The sequence below is a fragment of the Trichosurus vulpecula genome, chromosome 9, assembly GCF_011100635.1.
Source record: "Trichosurus vulpecula isolate mTriVul1 chromosome 9, mTriVul1.pri, whole genome shotgun sequence".
Lineage (NCBI taxonomy): Eukaryota > Metazoa > Chordata > Mammalia > Diprotodontia > Phalangeridae > Trichosurus > Trichosurus vulpecula.
The window spans coordinates 41,086,674-41,103,121 of NC_050581.1; the positions used below are offsets into that span (position 1 = coordinate 41,086,674).

General features: G+C 37.6%; 1 protein-coding gene across 1 annotated transcript in view; it reads right to left on the reverse strand.

The window, feature by feature from the left end:
* Positions 1–16,448, reverse strand: part of SVEP1 (sushi, von Willebrand factor type A, EGF and pentraxin domain containing 1) — a 347,418-nt gene that overhangs the window by 70,987 nt on the left and 259,983 nt on the right. Inside the window, exons 35-38 of the mRNA XM_036739508.1 lie at positions 15,806–15,997; positions 14,680–14,847; positions 5,661–6,333; positions 118–2,906 (exon numbers count right to left, since the gene is read on the reverse strand). Of these exons, the coding sequence (XP_036595403.1) occupies positions 118–2,906; positions 5,661–6,333; positions 14,680–14,847; positions 15,806–15,997 (3,822 nt within the window). The remainder of the gene's footprint in view (positions 1–117; positions 2,907–5,660; positions 6,334–14,679; positions 14,848–15,805; positions 15,998–16,448) is intronic.

Below are 16,448 nucleotides of genomic sequence, written 5' to 3' on the forward strand. Positions count from 1 at the left end.
AATTTAAAAGGGAAAAAACCCACATTATTTGGAGAAGGGCTAGGCTTCACCAGATTGCCCAAGAAATCTATGATACAACAAAAGTTAAGAATTCATGTGGTAGATTTGCTACCTTACCTGTGCTCCACTTTGCTTCCATAAGTGTGGGCCTCTCCAGTTGCCACTGCATTAGCTACAGAAGGTGGTGGTCCACAGGAGAGGAGCTCACAGCTTGGATAGGGCTCACTCCACGTCCCTTTTTCTGTGCAAATCAAGTCAGATCTGTCCTGCATGACATAGCCAGTCACACAACTGTAGGTTATTGCATTCTCCTCCAGGGAACTGCTCCCATTGATGAATGCATTCAAGATTGTTGGTGGGGGACCACAAGAAATGCGCCCACAGAGTGGAAAGCCAGCACTCCACTGCCCAGCTGCCTCACAAGTAATTTCAGAAGGCCCCAGGAGCTTGAAGCCTTCAAGGCATTGAAACTGGGCAACTTTTCCACAACTGAAATCTTCCCCAACAATGAGCCCATTTTGAATCAGGGGCGCAGGACACTCACAGGGCAGGCAAGAAGGGGGACTACCACTCCAGAAGCCACTGGAAAGACACTGTCTCAAAGGAGAGCCATGGAGCTCATAACCAGGAAAGCACACATACTGTATGTAGTCTCCCAAAGAAAAGGAGGAACCATTTAGGAAGCCATTGGAGAGATCTTCAGGGGGGCCACAGTTGATTGGTTTGCAGAGAGGTACCTCTCCATTCCAGGTGCCATCGACCTGACAGGTTAGCTTTGAGGTACCGTGTAAGACATAGCCTTCATGACAGTGGAAATCTATTTCCTTCCCAAAGCTGTGTTCCAGTCCCCTCACTTCTCCATGGACAATCTGTGGTGGTGCAGGACACTTGATAGCCACACAGACTGGAGTGACTCCACTCCAGCTCCCATTGTCCAGACAAACTCGACTCCTAGACCCTTCAAGCAGGAATCCTTCATTGCAAGTATACACAACTTCCCTTTGGAATGTGTACTCATCCCCACTCACCTGGCTGTTCTCTGAGACTGGGGGTGGACCACAGGCCACAGGGATACAAATTGGCTCATTCCCATCCCACTGACTGTCTTCCTGACATGTTCTCCTGTTGGAGCCATTCAGCTCATATCCAGGGTTACATGAATAATATAACACACTCAGGTATGTGTAATTTCCTCCTTGAATAGATCCATTCATTAATTGGTTTGGCTTATTGCATGAAATTGCCTCACAGTGTGGCGCAGTATCACTCCACTGTCGATTTGACAGACAAAGTCTTTCCCTAGAGCCCACCAGCACGTGCCCTCGATTACAGCTGTAGTGTACTACACTGCCCATTGTATTCTCAGTAAAATGCAAAAAGCCATTTTCTGGCTGACTAGGCAAGTCACATTCTATTGACATGCAGGCAGGGGCACTGCCATTCCAAGTCCCATCTTCCTGGCAAATCAGCATAGGATTACCCAAAAGCTCATGTCCAGGGTTACAAGAATATAAAACTAGAGTACCATATAAAAAGTTTGGTATCTGTGTAACTGTAGAGCCTTTCATGTTTTTCTGGGCACTGTCTATTGGACTAAGTGAATGAGGAGGGTCAGGAGTAAGGTACGGGACTTCCATAGCATCATCTTCTTGATCAAAATATCCTTCTTGTCCTTTTACTTTCACATAATCTCCAAAATCAATATGGGGAGGAAGACCACAGTCTATGGGAAGACATGTTGGTATAAAGCTAGACCACCCTGACTCATCACAGGTTTGCATGGCATGGCCCATCAATTGGAATCCTGGGAAACAGCTATAGATAATCATGGCACCATAGCTGTAATCTGCTCCTTCCACAAAGCCATTTTCAATAGGTTGTGGGGGATCACAATAAATGGCACTACAAGATGGAACAGTTACATCCCAATCCCCTGTCTCTAAACACATCAGAGTGCTTGGTCCTTCGAGGCTAAAACCCCTATCACATGAGTATGAAATGGTTTGTCCATAATGGAGGTTTGTGTAAGAAAGTTTGCCATTTAGAATCTCACTGGGCTTTGGACACTCAATGGGTTTACAAGTTGGTTTTCCTCCAAGCCAGTGCCCATCTTCTCCACAAAGGATGGTCATATTTCCCATCAATTCAAAGCCAGGTTTACAAGTGTACAAGGCCGTACTGAGGTAGGCAAGACCTTGCACATCTATGATGCCATTGGGGATTTCTTCAGGCTGGGGGCATTCAACAGGGATGCACTCTGGCAGTGGAGAGCTCCATGTGCCATCAGCTTGGCAAGAGGTGGTAGAATCTCCTCTCATGAAAAACCCATCTACACAGGAGTACTTGACGACACTTCCAAAATGAAGAGCAGGGGGAGATTCAGGAACACCAAAGGAAATGAGTGGAGGTGGGTGGCAAAGCACCATCTTACAAAAAGGAAAAGAGCCATTCCACTGTTGCGACACCAAGCACTTCAGGATAGAGGGTCCTTGGAGGATATAACCCTCTTTACAGGAAAACTGCACCAAACCAACTTCATGAACCAGTTCCTTTAATACAAGTTGATTTTCCAGCAGGGGTGGATCTGGGCATTTGGCTGGTATACATTTTTGGTTGGGCTTTTTGTTCCACTTCCCTGATTTCTGACATGTCCAAGAAGCATCTCCCATAAGATCATAACCGTCATCACAAAAAAATTGAACCTTGGATCCCACCTCAAAGTTTTCTCCTCTGATATAGCCATTCTGGAGAGATGGAGGTTTCCCACAGCTGAGAGGAATGCAGGTTGGGGATTCACAATACCATTGGCGATTGGCTTGGCAGACACATGTAGGACTTCCCATCATCTTATATCCTGGGTTACACTGATACCTTACTTCACTTTCAAAGACCTTCCCAGTTGAGCGCTATATAATGGGGAATAAAACAATAGGGAATGTTTGAAAATGTAACCAAAAGTGTCATCATGGTAGATCAGATAATTAATTTTATTCATTAAGAAGAAAATACCCAAATGGCAGTGAAATTAAAATGCCCACAAGGAAAGTGGACCATGTGAGCCACAGTGTTGAGAACATTTTCAAAATGTTCTGCTCTCCTTTTTTTAAATTAGAAGGTAAAAATATGCAGCTAGCATAGTACTGGGCACATAGTAGGTATTTAATAAATGCCTTTTTAAATCGTTGAGCAATGCAACCATGGAAATAAATTCCTAAGCAAGCTATACAATTCAAACTTTCCAAGACAATGTCAAAATTGGTCTTAGACAAAACAAATACATAATTTCAAAAATGCAAACTTTGCTCTATGAAAGCTGTTGATTTGATATGTAGGCCATCTAGCAGGTAGACCTGGGAGGGGGGAGAAAAAATTCTTTTTCTTGCTGTCTTTAGTACCTAGTCATTAAGAAAAAAAAAGTGGCATGTCCAAATAGTAATTGGCTAGCTTAAAATATGTCAATATTAGCAAAAGCATTCTAGATCCAATTTGTTGACTACTAACAGTATTAAGCAGAGCTTTATTTGGGGCACCTCAGTATTCTTTCATCAGGACACAGTTTCAAGAAGCCTTTTAGGCAAGGAAACTGAATGCTAACTAATTTGTTATGAGACTGCAAATTATCTTTTTCCTTCATCTGTAAGACAGAAATTCCTAATGCCACCTTTTATGTGAGTAGTTTGCCACATATGGAATTGGTAAATGTAATAATACTGGTTAAAGTATTTTTTCTCCTGCCAGAATTTAATTTAATTTAATTTTTAAGTGTGGATTTATAAATTACAATGTGCCCAAAGTTATATGTATAATCAACATGCACAGAATAGAATGTAGTCTATAGGTGGAGGAAAAATACTCAAGGATTTTGTGATTTTTTATATTGGTACTAGGTCCGGAGAAGATAGAGAAAGTATACTTCCATGAATATATGGGCAAAGGTTGCTAAGGAGATGCCCACGACCACATTGAGCCCTTCAAAGATTCTTATGTTGCCCTTGAAGCATGTGTATATATACACATCTACAAATATACAACTATATAGGATATGTGCACATATGCTTATATAGTATGTATATATGCATACAACATATACAAATATGCTTATATATATACATATTGTACACACATGAGAGAGAAATGGAGAATAGGGGATGGAAAACTGGCCTCAGGATGAGGAAAACCTGGGTTCAAGTCTTGCCTCTGACACATAATGGCTATGTGATCCTAAGAGGTAAGACTGTTAACTTCTCAGTCCGTACCCCAGGTTACCCTCAAAGACTAAAAGTTGAAGAGAAAGTGCTGATCTGCATTAGTAGAGGGGTCCTTACTGTGGTATTCCTATATCAATGAAATCACAGGTCTGGTAAAAAAAAATACATGCATACATACATATGTGTGTGTGTGTGTGTGTGTGTGTGTGTACACAAATCTATAAATCGTGATTACTTACAGAATTAACACGGTAGGAACCATTATATAGATAACATAAAGGTACATTGTGTCTTTTGAAAGTTGAATTATTATATGAATACCTAAATAAAGCATTTAAATACCTATCAGTTACATTTAGCACAATAAATACATTATTTAAAAGTATTCAAATGTTAATATTTTGGTCTCTAGGACCTGGTGAATTCTAGTTTCTTCCTGAGGCAAGTTACATCTAACAGATATTTCCCTTTTATATATTTGGAAGTTGTCCCCACCTAGGAATATAAAGAATCTATAATTCAGAGTATTTGAAGGGTTTGATCGAGAGGATGTCTTGAAAGACCGAATAAGACAAAATGGGCTTATTTCAAAGTAGGAGAAACTTGAACAGCATAAAACACTGGGATGAGTTCATGCAAAGGACTATGAAACCTCTATCCTTGGAAACTCTAAAGGAAACTATAGGCAATCATTTGACCTGAATGGTTTAGATCTCCACCCGCCTAAAAATAGGGAACTGAATTAGATAAGCTCTCAAGGTGCCACCAAGTTCTAGAATTCTATAAAATAATATTTGTTTGACAGAAGTGTGCTTTTCAGCCAACATTCTCGGGACATACCTATCACCCAAAGCAAAGAGTGCCTGCAATTAATTCAATTTGTCCTTTCTAATTAAAATTTTAGAGCAGGGTAAAGATACATCCACACCCAAAAAAATCTTAGGATGAATGACAATAGATGATATTGTTAAAGGTAGTGGCACCAGCACAATACTCTCTTTGCCACTAAGAGTAAACCTATTGTAATTTAAGCTCATGGCTTTAATACCTGGTCATGGATATTATTATTGACTATATATCATGTATGAACATATTATATATATAGTATGTTACATATGTGAAAAATGCACATATGTATTTACATAAGCACACTTTATTTTCAAAGTAAATTACAAAAAAATTTAATCATCCTTTATCAGAAGTCACTGGTTATTGCTTCTAGTGACTTTATTTTTTTTTAAATGACTTTATTTTCTAAATCACTAACTGTTCAGTGCTATCCTACTTGTGTCATGATGGTCTGGGTACCAGGTACATCCATATCTATAGACTATAATATAATTATATAGTATAATATATTAAATATATATAATACATAATTATGGTTATAATATAATTATATAATATAATATAATTATAGTATAAGCTATTTTCAACTACTCAACCTCTTACCTCCACAAATCCATTCTCAATTTTGGGTGGTTCATTACAAGATACGGGGTGGCAGGTAGGTATGCGGCTACCCCACTGTCCTGTGGCTTCACAGGTACTCTTCTTCTCTCCTTTGATATAGAATCCCCTGTTGCAACTATAAGCCACCACTGCCCCAAAACTGTAGTTGCTCCCACTTGCATAACCATTCTTGATACTTGGTGGTTCTCCACAACGAACTGGGATACACTGGATTGACATTGGAGAAGGGTTCCAGTGGCCACCTCGCATACACTCAATCTTAGCTGAGGTGTTCAGGACAAAGCCTTCCATGCATTTAAAGCTCACAATAGATCCAGCTGCAAATCTGGCTTTGCTTACAGATTCTAGGATGCTATACAGGACAGCTGGGGGTTTCTCACAGAAATCAGCTATACAGTGGGGCACAGCCTGGCCCTCCAAGGGAACCCACTGCCCTTGGGCATTACAGTGCAGCTGGGAGTTGCCAGCCAAGCTATACCCATCTGCACAGTAGTAATAAGCAACATCTCCATATAAGCGGTGGCTAGTCTCTGGGGAGGCATGTTCCACGCTAGGAGGTTCATCGCAGGAAACAGCTAGGCATTGCTGATCATTTTCACTCCATATGCCACTTGCCAGGCATTGAATGGTTTCAGTACCAACAAGAGTATACCTGTAATATTGGAAGAGAGAAATGAATCCCAGGTATGGGTTTGGAAACTTTCTTTGCACACATTTTAACTTTTTTTCAATGACTAAATATCAATGTTCTTTCTCTCCCACTCTCCAGCATTTTTCCTGTTAAAAATTTACCCCTTAAATTTATGGATTTTATTTTTAAGTCAAGTTAAAATTGCCTATCACAATGCCATAGAATCATAGATCTAAAAAGTTGAAAGAGATACCTCAGTGGCAATCTGGACCAGCTGCGCCATTTTACAGGCTAGGACACTACGGATTTGCCTTAGATCATACATATAGTAAGTAGAAGAAGGATTTGAAACCAAGTCCTCTGTCTCTGAGGTCAATGCTCTTTTTAGAATCAGTAGGCTTTTTACCAGGGCAGCTAGGTGGTTCAGTGGATAGAATGTTGGGCCTAGAATCAGGAAGACTCATCTTCTTGCATTCAAATCTGGCCTCAGACACTTACTAGCTGTGTGACCCTGGGCAAGCCACTTAACCCCATTTATTTCAGTTTCTTCATCTGTAGAATGAGCTGGAAAAGGAAATGGCAAGCCACTTCAGTATCTTTGCTAAGAAAACCCCAAATAGGGTCATGAAGAGTTGGATGTGACTGAAAATGACTGAACAGCAATGTTCTTTATCATGCTACTTCCTTAACACTGGTACCATTATAGGAATATAAAATATAGTACTTGCTATAAATAAACTATAAGAAAAATGGAAATGTTGCTCTAAACATGTTTAGGTTTTTCATCTTTTCACTGATTTTAGTATACCATGTGGTAGAAAGAACACTGGATTGGAGGTAAGGAAATTCAGGTAGCATCTCCGCTACTACAGCAAATACAGCACCATGGACAGTGATGTGCACATAGTAGGGATTCCATTTTTGTTGAATGAATCGAACACTCTTAAGACATTGTGCAAATAGTTTGACATCTGAGCTTTTCTCATTTATTAAATAATAATGATATCTGCATTTTCTACCTCATGGAACTATTGTGAAGATCAAATGAGAAAATGTGAAACTGTTTTGAAATGTTGCGAAGCACCATACATTATTATTACTACTACTAAACTTAAGAAAATAGGAAGTTTTGAAATATAAATAGCTATACAAATGTAAATTAGCAATATTTCTACTAATAGCCGATGGGAAAATTTACAATGTTAGAAAGGACTTTGAAGTCTTATAAAGTACTATACAAATTGAAATTATTGTTAATATTCCTAGTAATACATGTTTAAGTTTATAAATTTGACTTTTCTTTCTCCTCCACGGTGATGTAAAATATAAATGCTATGCAAAATCAATACAATATGACAAACAATAATAATTTAAAAATTGTATCAATGATTCATTTTCCTGAAAGAAAATATGGTTTCCTACTTTGATCCTTTTCAAATATGCAATTTTTTTTCTTACTGGATAACTTAGTATACTAATAACTAGTCTTTGATCACTGTTATGTATTCAAGGCAGTGAATTACTAAGGCAATATCATTTCATCTACTCCTTTTAAAAGGCAGCTGTTTAAACATACATCACACTGCTCTTTTAAATTCTCCCCATGAAAAGAAGGGATCTAATAACCCAGCATGCTGGGTCTCTGATGAATCTTCTCAGCTGAATTCTCAGCTGAATTAATGAAAATTGCAACTGCAAAACCATTCTCATTTTTCTTTTTTTTCCCAAGGGAAAAGACAAAGTTTATTAAGGGCTTGCCATAATGGGTTGTCTTAAGAAATCCCACCCTTTGTGATGCCTTTTCTCACAAGTGGGCCAGATTCAATCTACTGAACTAGATTGAATCTCAGCCCATTCTCATTTTTCTATCAGAATTTATTTTCTAAAAATTATTGGGTAAAATTATGGAAACATATAAAGTATAAATCATATCATTTTACATGTTCTTGTACAGAATCTTTGTTTTGTGTTTTTTCCTTAGACCTAAATCCTGAACCATTCTAATAGGAAAAATTTTTTTTAAAAATATTTGTATGGACCAAAATGGCACAAAATCAATGAAATATTTTGACACTTTAGATTCTGTATCATTTAAAATTATTATTTAAATGAGAGACTGTGTGTCATAGCATATAGAGAGCTAGTCTTCAGGCCAGGAAAACCTGGATTCAGGTTCTACCTTTGGGTAGGCTGGGTGACTCTGGGCAAATCATTGAACATGTCAGCATTTTAGGCAACCCTCTAAGACTTTAAGCTGCAGAGAAGGTGTCAACCTGCTTTGGGAGAAAAGTTTTTAATAGTCTTCTATGTCAGTGAAGGCACAGATCTAGTCCATCTTCCTTATTTAAAGAAATTAATACTTAGATCACCCTTATCATCTATCTCAGAATTTCATATGCATAAGTGTTTTATAAGAAGAATTGGCACAGTCTACCAAAATGCCCTTCTCCTCCAATTCATCACAGTACTATTTCTAATATACTAAAATTCTGTAGACGCTTGACTCCCAGAGACAAGTCATTTCTCTAACTGTTCTGATACAACATTATTCTCCTTAAAAACAAAAATAAACCTCTTTCAATCACCATAATGTAATTTGCCCTGTGTACATGTGAATCATTTCATCTAATGCTTAAAAATAAATTTAAAGGGCAGTGCCTTAGTGGAACAAAGACAAATTGTACCATATTTTGAATTCTTATACCAAAAGAAAACCCTCATAGTATGAAGGAGACCTTGGATTACTAAAGCCACTGGCATCTAAGTCCTGGCTGGAAAAGCTTCCAAGACTTGTTTGGTTAGTGAAAAGATACTCATTACCATAAATTTGTATCAACAGGGAGTACGTTTTATGGGCAAAGTAATTCATGAAACTGTCTAATAAGGCAGGAAGGGGTTGTGATGTGCATTTATGGAGCACCTCTGCCAATGAAATTGTGAATCTTTCTTAAATGGCTGAGGTACATCTTGGATTAGAAAATGAAGAGTATCATTATGTGAAAACAGCAAGGGAAATATTTTGTGTGCAAGGTACTGGAAAAAACTTGCCTCTCATTTTCCCATTTTTACAGGAAAAATATCCCTCCAACTTATTGTGGTCAAGGTTAGCCAACATAAATAGCAACCTTGTTATTGCTGCAGCATTTCTGTCATTTCAAACTCACATCAAGACATTGGTTTGATGGTGATTTTTAAAAAAAAATTAAAACAACCAAGTTTCTATCATTTTTTTTCTGCATCTGTCCTCTCTACCCATACCAAGCTCTCCCCTATTCCCTATGGAGAAATAATTTCTATTTCTAATCGTAATGTCAATCAATATTACTGACCATCTAATACTTAGTTTGTCAGTTATTTTTTGACCCAAAGATGGGCAATCTAGGACTGTTTTAAAGGTGATGGTTCATCTTTAAACTTATTTTGACATTCAATATTGCCTGACTATATGTACAATTGAACAGTAAAATTTCAAGGATAAGGAGATTAAGGTGGAACTTAATGTAGTGATTCCAAGTCTTTTTTTGAGGATCCATTTTTCACATACAAAAATTTCATGGTCTCCCAGTATGATAGTAGTTTTACTGTTAGCATCTAGACTAAAAATTCATGAGTCAAAAAGTAAGCTACTATGATTAGTAACACTTTAAAATCAATTTATATTTTATTAATCCCATTTATATTAAAAAATATACAAGTATCTCTGTGTATGTGTGTGCACATATATACATACATCTATATACGTAGAGTGTCCCAAAAATCTTTGTGCAGTTTAAAATTTTTTTTAATATCCTAAAACTGCATGAAGACTTTTGAGACACTGTTTTTGGGAGGAAATAGTAATAAATATGTGCAGGATTGAGTTATTAACTATGTAGCAAGTATGTTTGCTTATTTATTATACTAAGTCACATGCTATCATTTGTCAGGACTAAATAAATATTTGCATTTAAATATTATGTATAGTTTGCATGTGATTTCATGGATCTCCTGCACAGGCCAACCGCTTGGGACAAATGTCTGAGATTCAATGGCAAAGCATCTCTTAATTTTTGTTTGTTTGTTTTTGAGTCCTAAGCCTCTAAAAGCACTCTGCTTATATTGTCTTTTCCTTTAACTGCATGTGAGTGAATAGTAAATAGCAGGTATGACTACTTCTTGAGGAAAAACGAAAATGAGTTTGCCTTCCTATCTCGTGGCAATTACTATGTTCATATCCATCTATAAATAATTCACTTCCTCTAAAAACCTGAATCTTAGAAAACCTCAGTAATCAGAGACAACAATGGCTCAGGATATATTCATTTTAGGGTGTTAGAATTACCATTGCCCATCCTATCAATTGTGCCAAGGGATCATTAAAAAAAACACATATTTCTATTGACCACTGAACAAATGACTTCACTGAAATACATACTGGCCTGAAATGATCTCTCCATATTTTGCAAGTTCCAGCAACCTACATAGCTAGGAATCCGTAACTCCATCTAATTGGAAAGAGTCTGATTAATCACACAAAATGAGGAAAGGGTGCCAGGAGATCTCTTGTCATTAGAACTTGTTTAGAACCTGTCTTGAGTGGTTGGCTTCTGTTCTTGCCATATTATTTACATTGATTATAAAGGCAGAAATTGGCATCTTGGCACAGTGAATAAAAGACTAGTCTTAATAGTTAGGAAGATTTGAGTTCAAATCCCACCTTTGACACAGTCTAGCTATGTGATGGTGGCTGAGTCACAGGGAACTGTTTAAGCTCATAAATTGCAGATGAGTTGCATTAATGGAAGAAGATTCCACCTTGGTAGCTCTCCATATTTAATGATTTTTTTTGGGGGGGGGGAAGGCAGGGCAATTGGGGTTAAGTGACTTGCCCAAGGTCACACAGCAAGTAAGTGTGTCAAGTGTCTTAGGTCAGATTTGAACTCAGGTCCTCCTGACTTCAGGGCTGGTGCTCTCCTCACTGTGCCACCTAGCTGCCCCAGTTCTCCGTATTTAAGAAATCATCAGTTTACACCAAAACGACAAAAAATAAAAACAGAAACAATAACAAACCCTGTAAGTATAATTCCCTTAGGATATGCACAAAGTGTAGCATATCCATAGCACCTTTAAAAAGGAAATCCTTAAAAATAAATAAGTAAAATAAAATAAGAAGAAAATCCTTCATTGCTCTAAAATCACAGACCAATCAGACATTACTTCACAAGCTATGCCAGCTTTATCATCAACAAATTGCATTCTTGGTTTTCTTTCTTTGTTGTTATTCAGTCATTTCACTCATGCCTGAGTATTTGTGACCCCATTTGGGGTTTTCTTGACAAAGATACTGGAGTGATTTGTCATTTCCTTCTCCAGCTCATTTTACAGGTGAGGAAACTGAAGCAAACAAGGATTAATTGACTTGCTCAGGGTCACCTAGCTAGCAAATGTCAGGCTGGATTTGAACTCAGGTCTTCCTGACTCCAGGCCTGGTGTTCTATCCACTGTGCTATCTACCTGTCTCAGTTTTCTCTCTCATAATGTCATAGATGAGAAACAAAGAGGATTCAGTAATAATTATTTCGCCATTAATCATCGTTATGCTCTGGTGTTCCATTATAATGAGAAAACGGGAACAATTTACAGTTATTTGAAGTGGTCTTTGAGCAATCATCAGCCTAAGATTTAAAAAACATGAACCATATTTGGGCCAAACTAGACAACCTTTACTAGATTCTGGGTTCTAAACGCTATTTCAGAGATATTAAATATTTCAGATATATTAAATATAAAATTCAGAGATATTAAATATCAGAGCAGACAGGAACAAGCTCAAGACATTTATGGATCTCACCCTAAATATGTGTCCAAAAATGGCTGACTCCTAGAAACCCTTTTTTATAAGAAAGCTTTGTTTAAAGAGGCTGGTACAATAATTATCTAAGCTAGATTCATGTCCTCCTGCTAAACCGATCAGAAAAAAAGGATTTGCCTTAATGATGTTGATGAGGTATTCCAGTCTTTCACCAGCAGTGGTCAGAAGAGCTAGTGAGATCCCTTGGCAAGCCTATGCTTGTGCAGAAGCTGGCTAGACCTCTTAGAAAAGAATGCCCATCTGTCTCTTGAACTTTCACAACTTTGCTCCCTCATGTCTGGTACCTTACATTGCATAGGTCCCACTTTCATTAACAATACAGAACTTTTTAGGATAATAGATTTAGAACTTGAGGCCATCTGGTTAGAGAATTTAACTAGAGAACTGACTAGGATTCATGGTCTGCCAGGGTCTCACTTTTGACAGTAGATGACTGAGACCCACTGTAATCGACTTGTTTGTTACCCAGTCATCTTGGTTCTCAAAGTTCTGTCCCTTTGTAGAGTTGGATGATCAGAAAATAAAGTAGCTGTAGCTAATGACCTCAGTTCTCTATAGGAATATCTTTATTACATTATAATTTTTTTTGGAGGGAACATTATGATTTAATGTAATACTTTTTGCTTTTATGGAGAGTGTGGTACCATAGGCTTCTAAATAGAAGTCAGAGTCCCTGGTATTTCCTTAGGGCTCCTTTGTTATACACTATCATTTCTCTTTGCTGCCAGCTGGCTCACTGGTACCATCTACTGGGTTTTGGCTGCCACCTCCTTCCATCTATTTCCTGATTTTCTACTTGTCTTTCAAGCTAGGTACATGAATATAGATTCTCTTGCCCTCTTGCTTCTCTAGAAGCAATATAACATGATCTTAAGTGGTTTTCAAAAAGAATTACTAGAAATACTGCAGAGAAAGAATCCAAATGTAGAGCTGGGGACACTGATAAAGAATCAGTAATGATTACAAGTTGCAATGCAATATGGTGCATTGGAAAGAATGCTGGATTTGGCTTTAAAAGACCTGGGTTTGAATCTATGATTCTGGGCAAATCACTTCAACTCTCTGAACTTCAGTTTACTTATTTATTGAAGCAGGTAGAGTAGATGATTTCTGAGATCCTTTCCAGTTCTAAATCTAAATTCTAATGAACCTATGATTTTCAGGGTTACCTTCGATCCTCCAAGTTAACTATGTGAAAGAAGCCATCTAGTTCCTCGAAGTTAGTGTATAATATTCTATGAGTTGTATGAGGTTATCTAAGATAACCTTATCTTGTTTACCACTTTTGCTTTACTTGGATGCCTGTTCAATTTTACTACTAGATGTCTTATTTTAAATAATATTTAACTTGTAAGCCATCTCAAACGATCTATGGATAGGAAATAAGTCCTAAATAAACATGTAATGAAATAGAACTTTATTAGTCATCAAGAGCAACTCATGCCACATAGTTCTGCTAAGGGAGTGTGGGGGTGGATTCCGGGTAGAAAAAGAAAAAAAAACATAGACCTCTAAAGATGGCCGGCCTTATTTTTTGGAGTTCGTGAAAGGGCCTCTGCTGTCTAGTTTAGGACTAAACTTGAAGTTTTGTTCATTCACTCAACAAATATTTGTTTAGTTATCGAGCCTGACACTGTAGTAGGCACTAGGCATACACAAGCATTCCAAATATGTCATGATCACGTCAATAAGAATTACATCTTCTACAAACTTTGATGTTCCCAGAAAACAAAACAAAAACATTTTCATACTTGAAAGGTTAGGTTGGAGAATATTATGGCAACGATTCAGTCATATTCATTTTTATTCACCAGAAAACCATCTCTTACTCATAAGATGTTATCAAAGAAAAAGTGTGTGGACTCATGAATCTGCAATCGAAGGGGAATTTGACATGAAGCTTTGGAAGTTTTGTTAGCTCCCTTTCTCCTTGGAGCTTGGGCAGGGACCTACTCATGAGCTTCAGAGTGAACTGGGTTTGCATTTTGGGCCCTCCTGCCTTAGAGTGCATGTCCATGGTTAACTGTTTCTCTTTGGAACAGCAACCCTGAGGGTCTTCCCCTCCCAGCTTGATTTTTTTTCCCTTTTTTTCTAATTAAAGGGGCCATCCCTTGACTCACTTCTTAAAGAGGCCTATTCACTGAATGGACATTACCTCACTCTAAGTGAGCACATGAAAAGGTCTTAGCTTAAAAAAGGGCCAAGGTCTCCCATTGCATCCTGGTTATCTCTAGTCATCCTGATGGATATCAGGTCACTGGACCCAGATGGCTCTAGAGGAGAAAGTGAGGCTGGTGACCTTGCACAGCCCTCTCTCACTCAAATCAAAGTCAACTGCAAGTCACGTCATCATTTCCCTGATGCCATGACCCTCTTCGAGAATGAAGGACAAACACAATCTTCTCCTTGTTACTGGTCAGTCCTTTTCCTGACAATCACCATGCTTAAGGAACATAGTTGGTTATTGTTCAGCCCGATTTACTTTTTCTTTAATCTCTTCCTTTGAATTTACATACCCTTCTTTGCATTTATAAGTCACAGTGTTTCCAAATGTAAAATTATTCCCTTCAGTGATGGCATCTTTGATGGCTGGAGGATCTCCACAGAAGACAAGCTCACACACAGGGGGTGCTGTATTCCAATTTCCTGTAGCTTTACATTCTATAACTGAAGGTCCCTGTAAGCTAAAAGAAACATCATAGCATAACATTGATTAGCTATCCTTGGAATAGGACAGATGCAGGTAGAAGGAAATGAAGCAAAATGGGGGATTTTAGTACCAAAAAAAGAAATTGTCTTTGTAGGAGAAATACAATTGAAGGCAGAACTTCTGCCAAGGAATTTAAGTGAGCTAGATAATTGGGAGGATGGTAGTATATCTGGGCTTATATGCAGTGATGAAAAAAAAGTGGAAATATCTGTCTTAGATGAAAGATGGCACCCATAGTGCTTGTTCCTGAGTCTTTTCCCTCTTGTGCCATCCTTGTGGTTCATGGTCTTATTTGTAGGTGACAAGGTTGGCTTAAGGACATGGCATATGCTTCTCTACACTTAGAAGAATAAAAGTGATGTTGAATGCTGAGCTCATTCTCAATTTCTTGTCCTAGGAGAAGGGTACCCAGCAACAGCCATCAAGATTGACCTGGGACACAGCCCACATGATAAACTATCATCTTTTTTATGATCTTTATAAACTATTATCTTTTTAGATCTTTATTTTATTTACGATGCATTTTGATGGGGTTTGTTGATTTGTGTACATGCATGAATTTCTTTCCCTCCTTATATGTTTCAGGAGTAGAAAAAGCACCAGATTTGGACATGGGAGAGTTAAGTTGACAAACCCAGGCTCTGATGTTGATTATTTGTTGGACCTTGGGAGAGTCCTTAACTTCTTTGAGCTCTGTTTACTCACTTGTAAAATAATATTTGCCATAACTACTGACTTCAATAATAATTGTAATAACTGCTGATTGCAATAAGAATAACTGCTACAGCTTATAACCACTTTGTAAACTTAAACTCCTACAAAGACATGAGTCATTATTATTTGGGGCATTACTGATAAGTTCCAGGACGTCTATTAAGAAACACCCATGAGGAACTAAGAAGGAAGCTTGATAAGTATCCGGTGATTTTTACCTGTATCCACTATCACATGAATAGGTTGTAGTAGAAAGATAAGTTAACCCGTTTAGTACATATTTTCCATTTATTATGTCCTGTGGACTTGGGCATTTCACTAATTCACATGTGGGAGGAGAATGACTCCAAGCACCATTAGCAAGGCAAAATGATTCTTTTTCACCAACTAGTTTGTATCCTTTATTACACCTACAGAAGAGAAAAGAAAAATCCATGGGCACATTCTGTTTTTCCTTCCTTGCTTCCTTCCTTCCTTCCTTCCTTCCTTTCTTAATTTCTTTGTTTCTCTTTCTTTCTTTCTTTCTTTCTTTCTTTCTTTCTTTCTTTCTTTCTTTCTTTCTTTCTTTCTTTCTTTCTTCCTTCCTTCCTTCCTTCCTTCCTTCTTCCTTCCTGTCTTCCTATTTTTATTTCTTTATTATTTTTTCTAGTTCCACTTTGCTAGTATCCTTCATGAACATTAGAAAATAAACAAATACATAAAAACTGTATGAAGTCATTTTAGTGACATAATTACTGCCTCTAAATAATCTTCCACTGGTTGTATCCTATGTAGTTTACTGGTAGTTTATTTTTTTTTTTAAATTGAGTATGTAATTCACTTAATTCTTTGTTAAATAAAAAATGTCCCTTTCTATCTCAC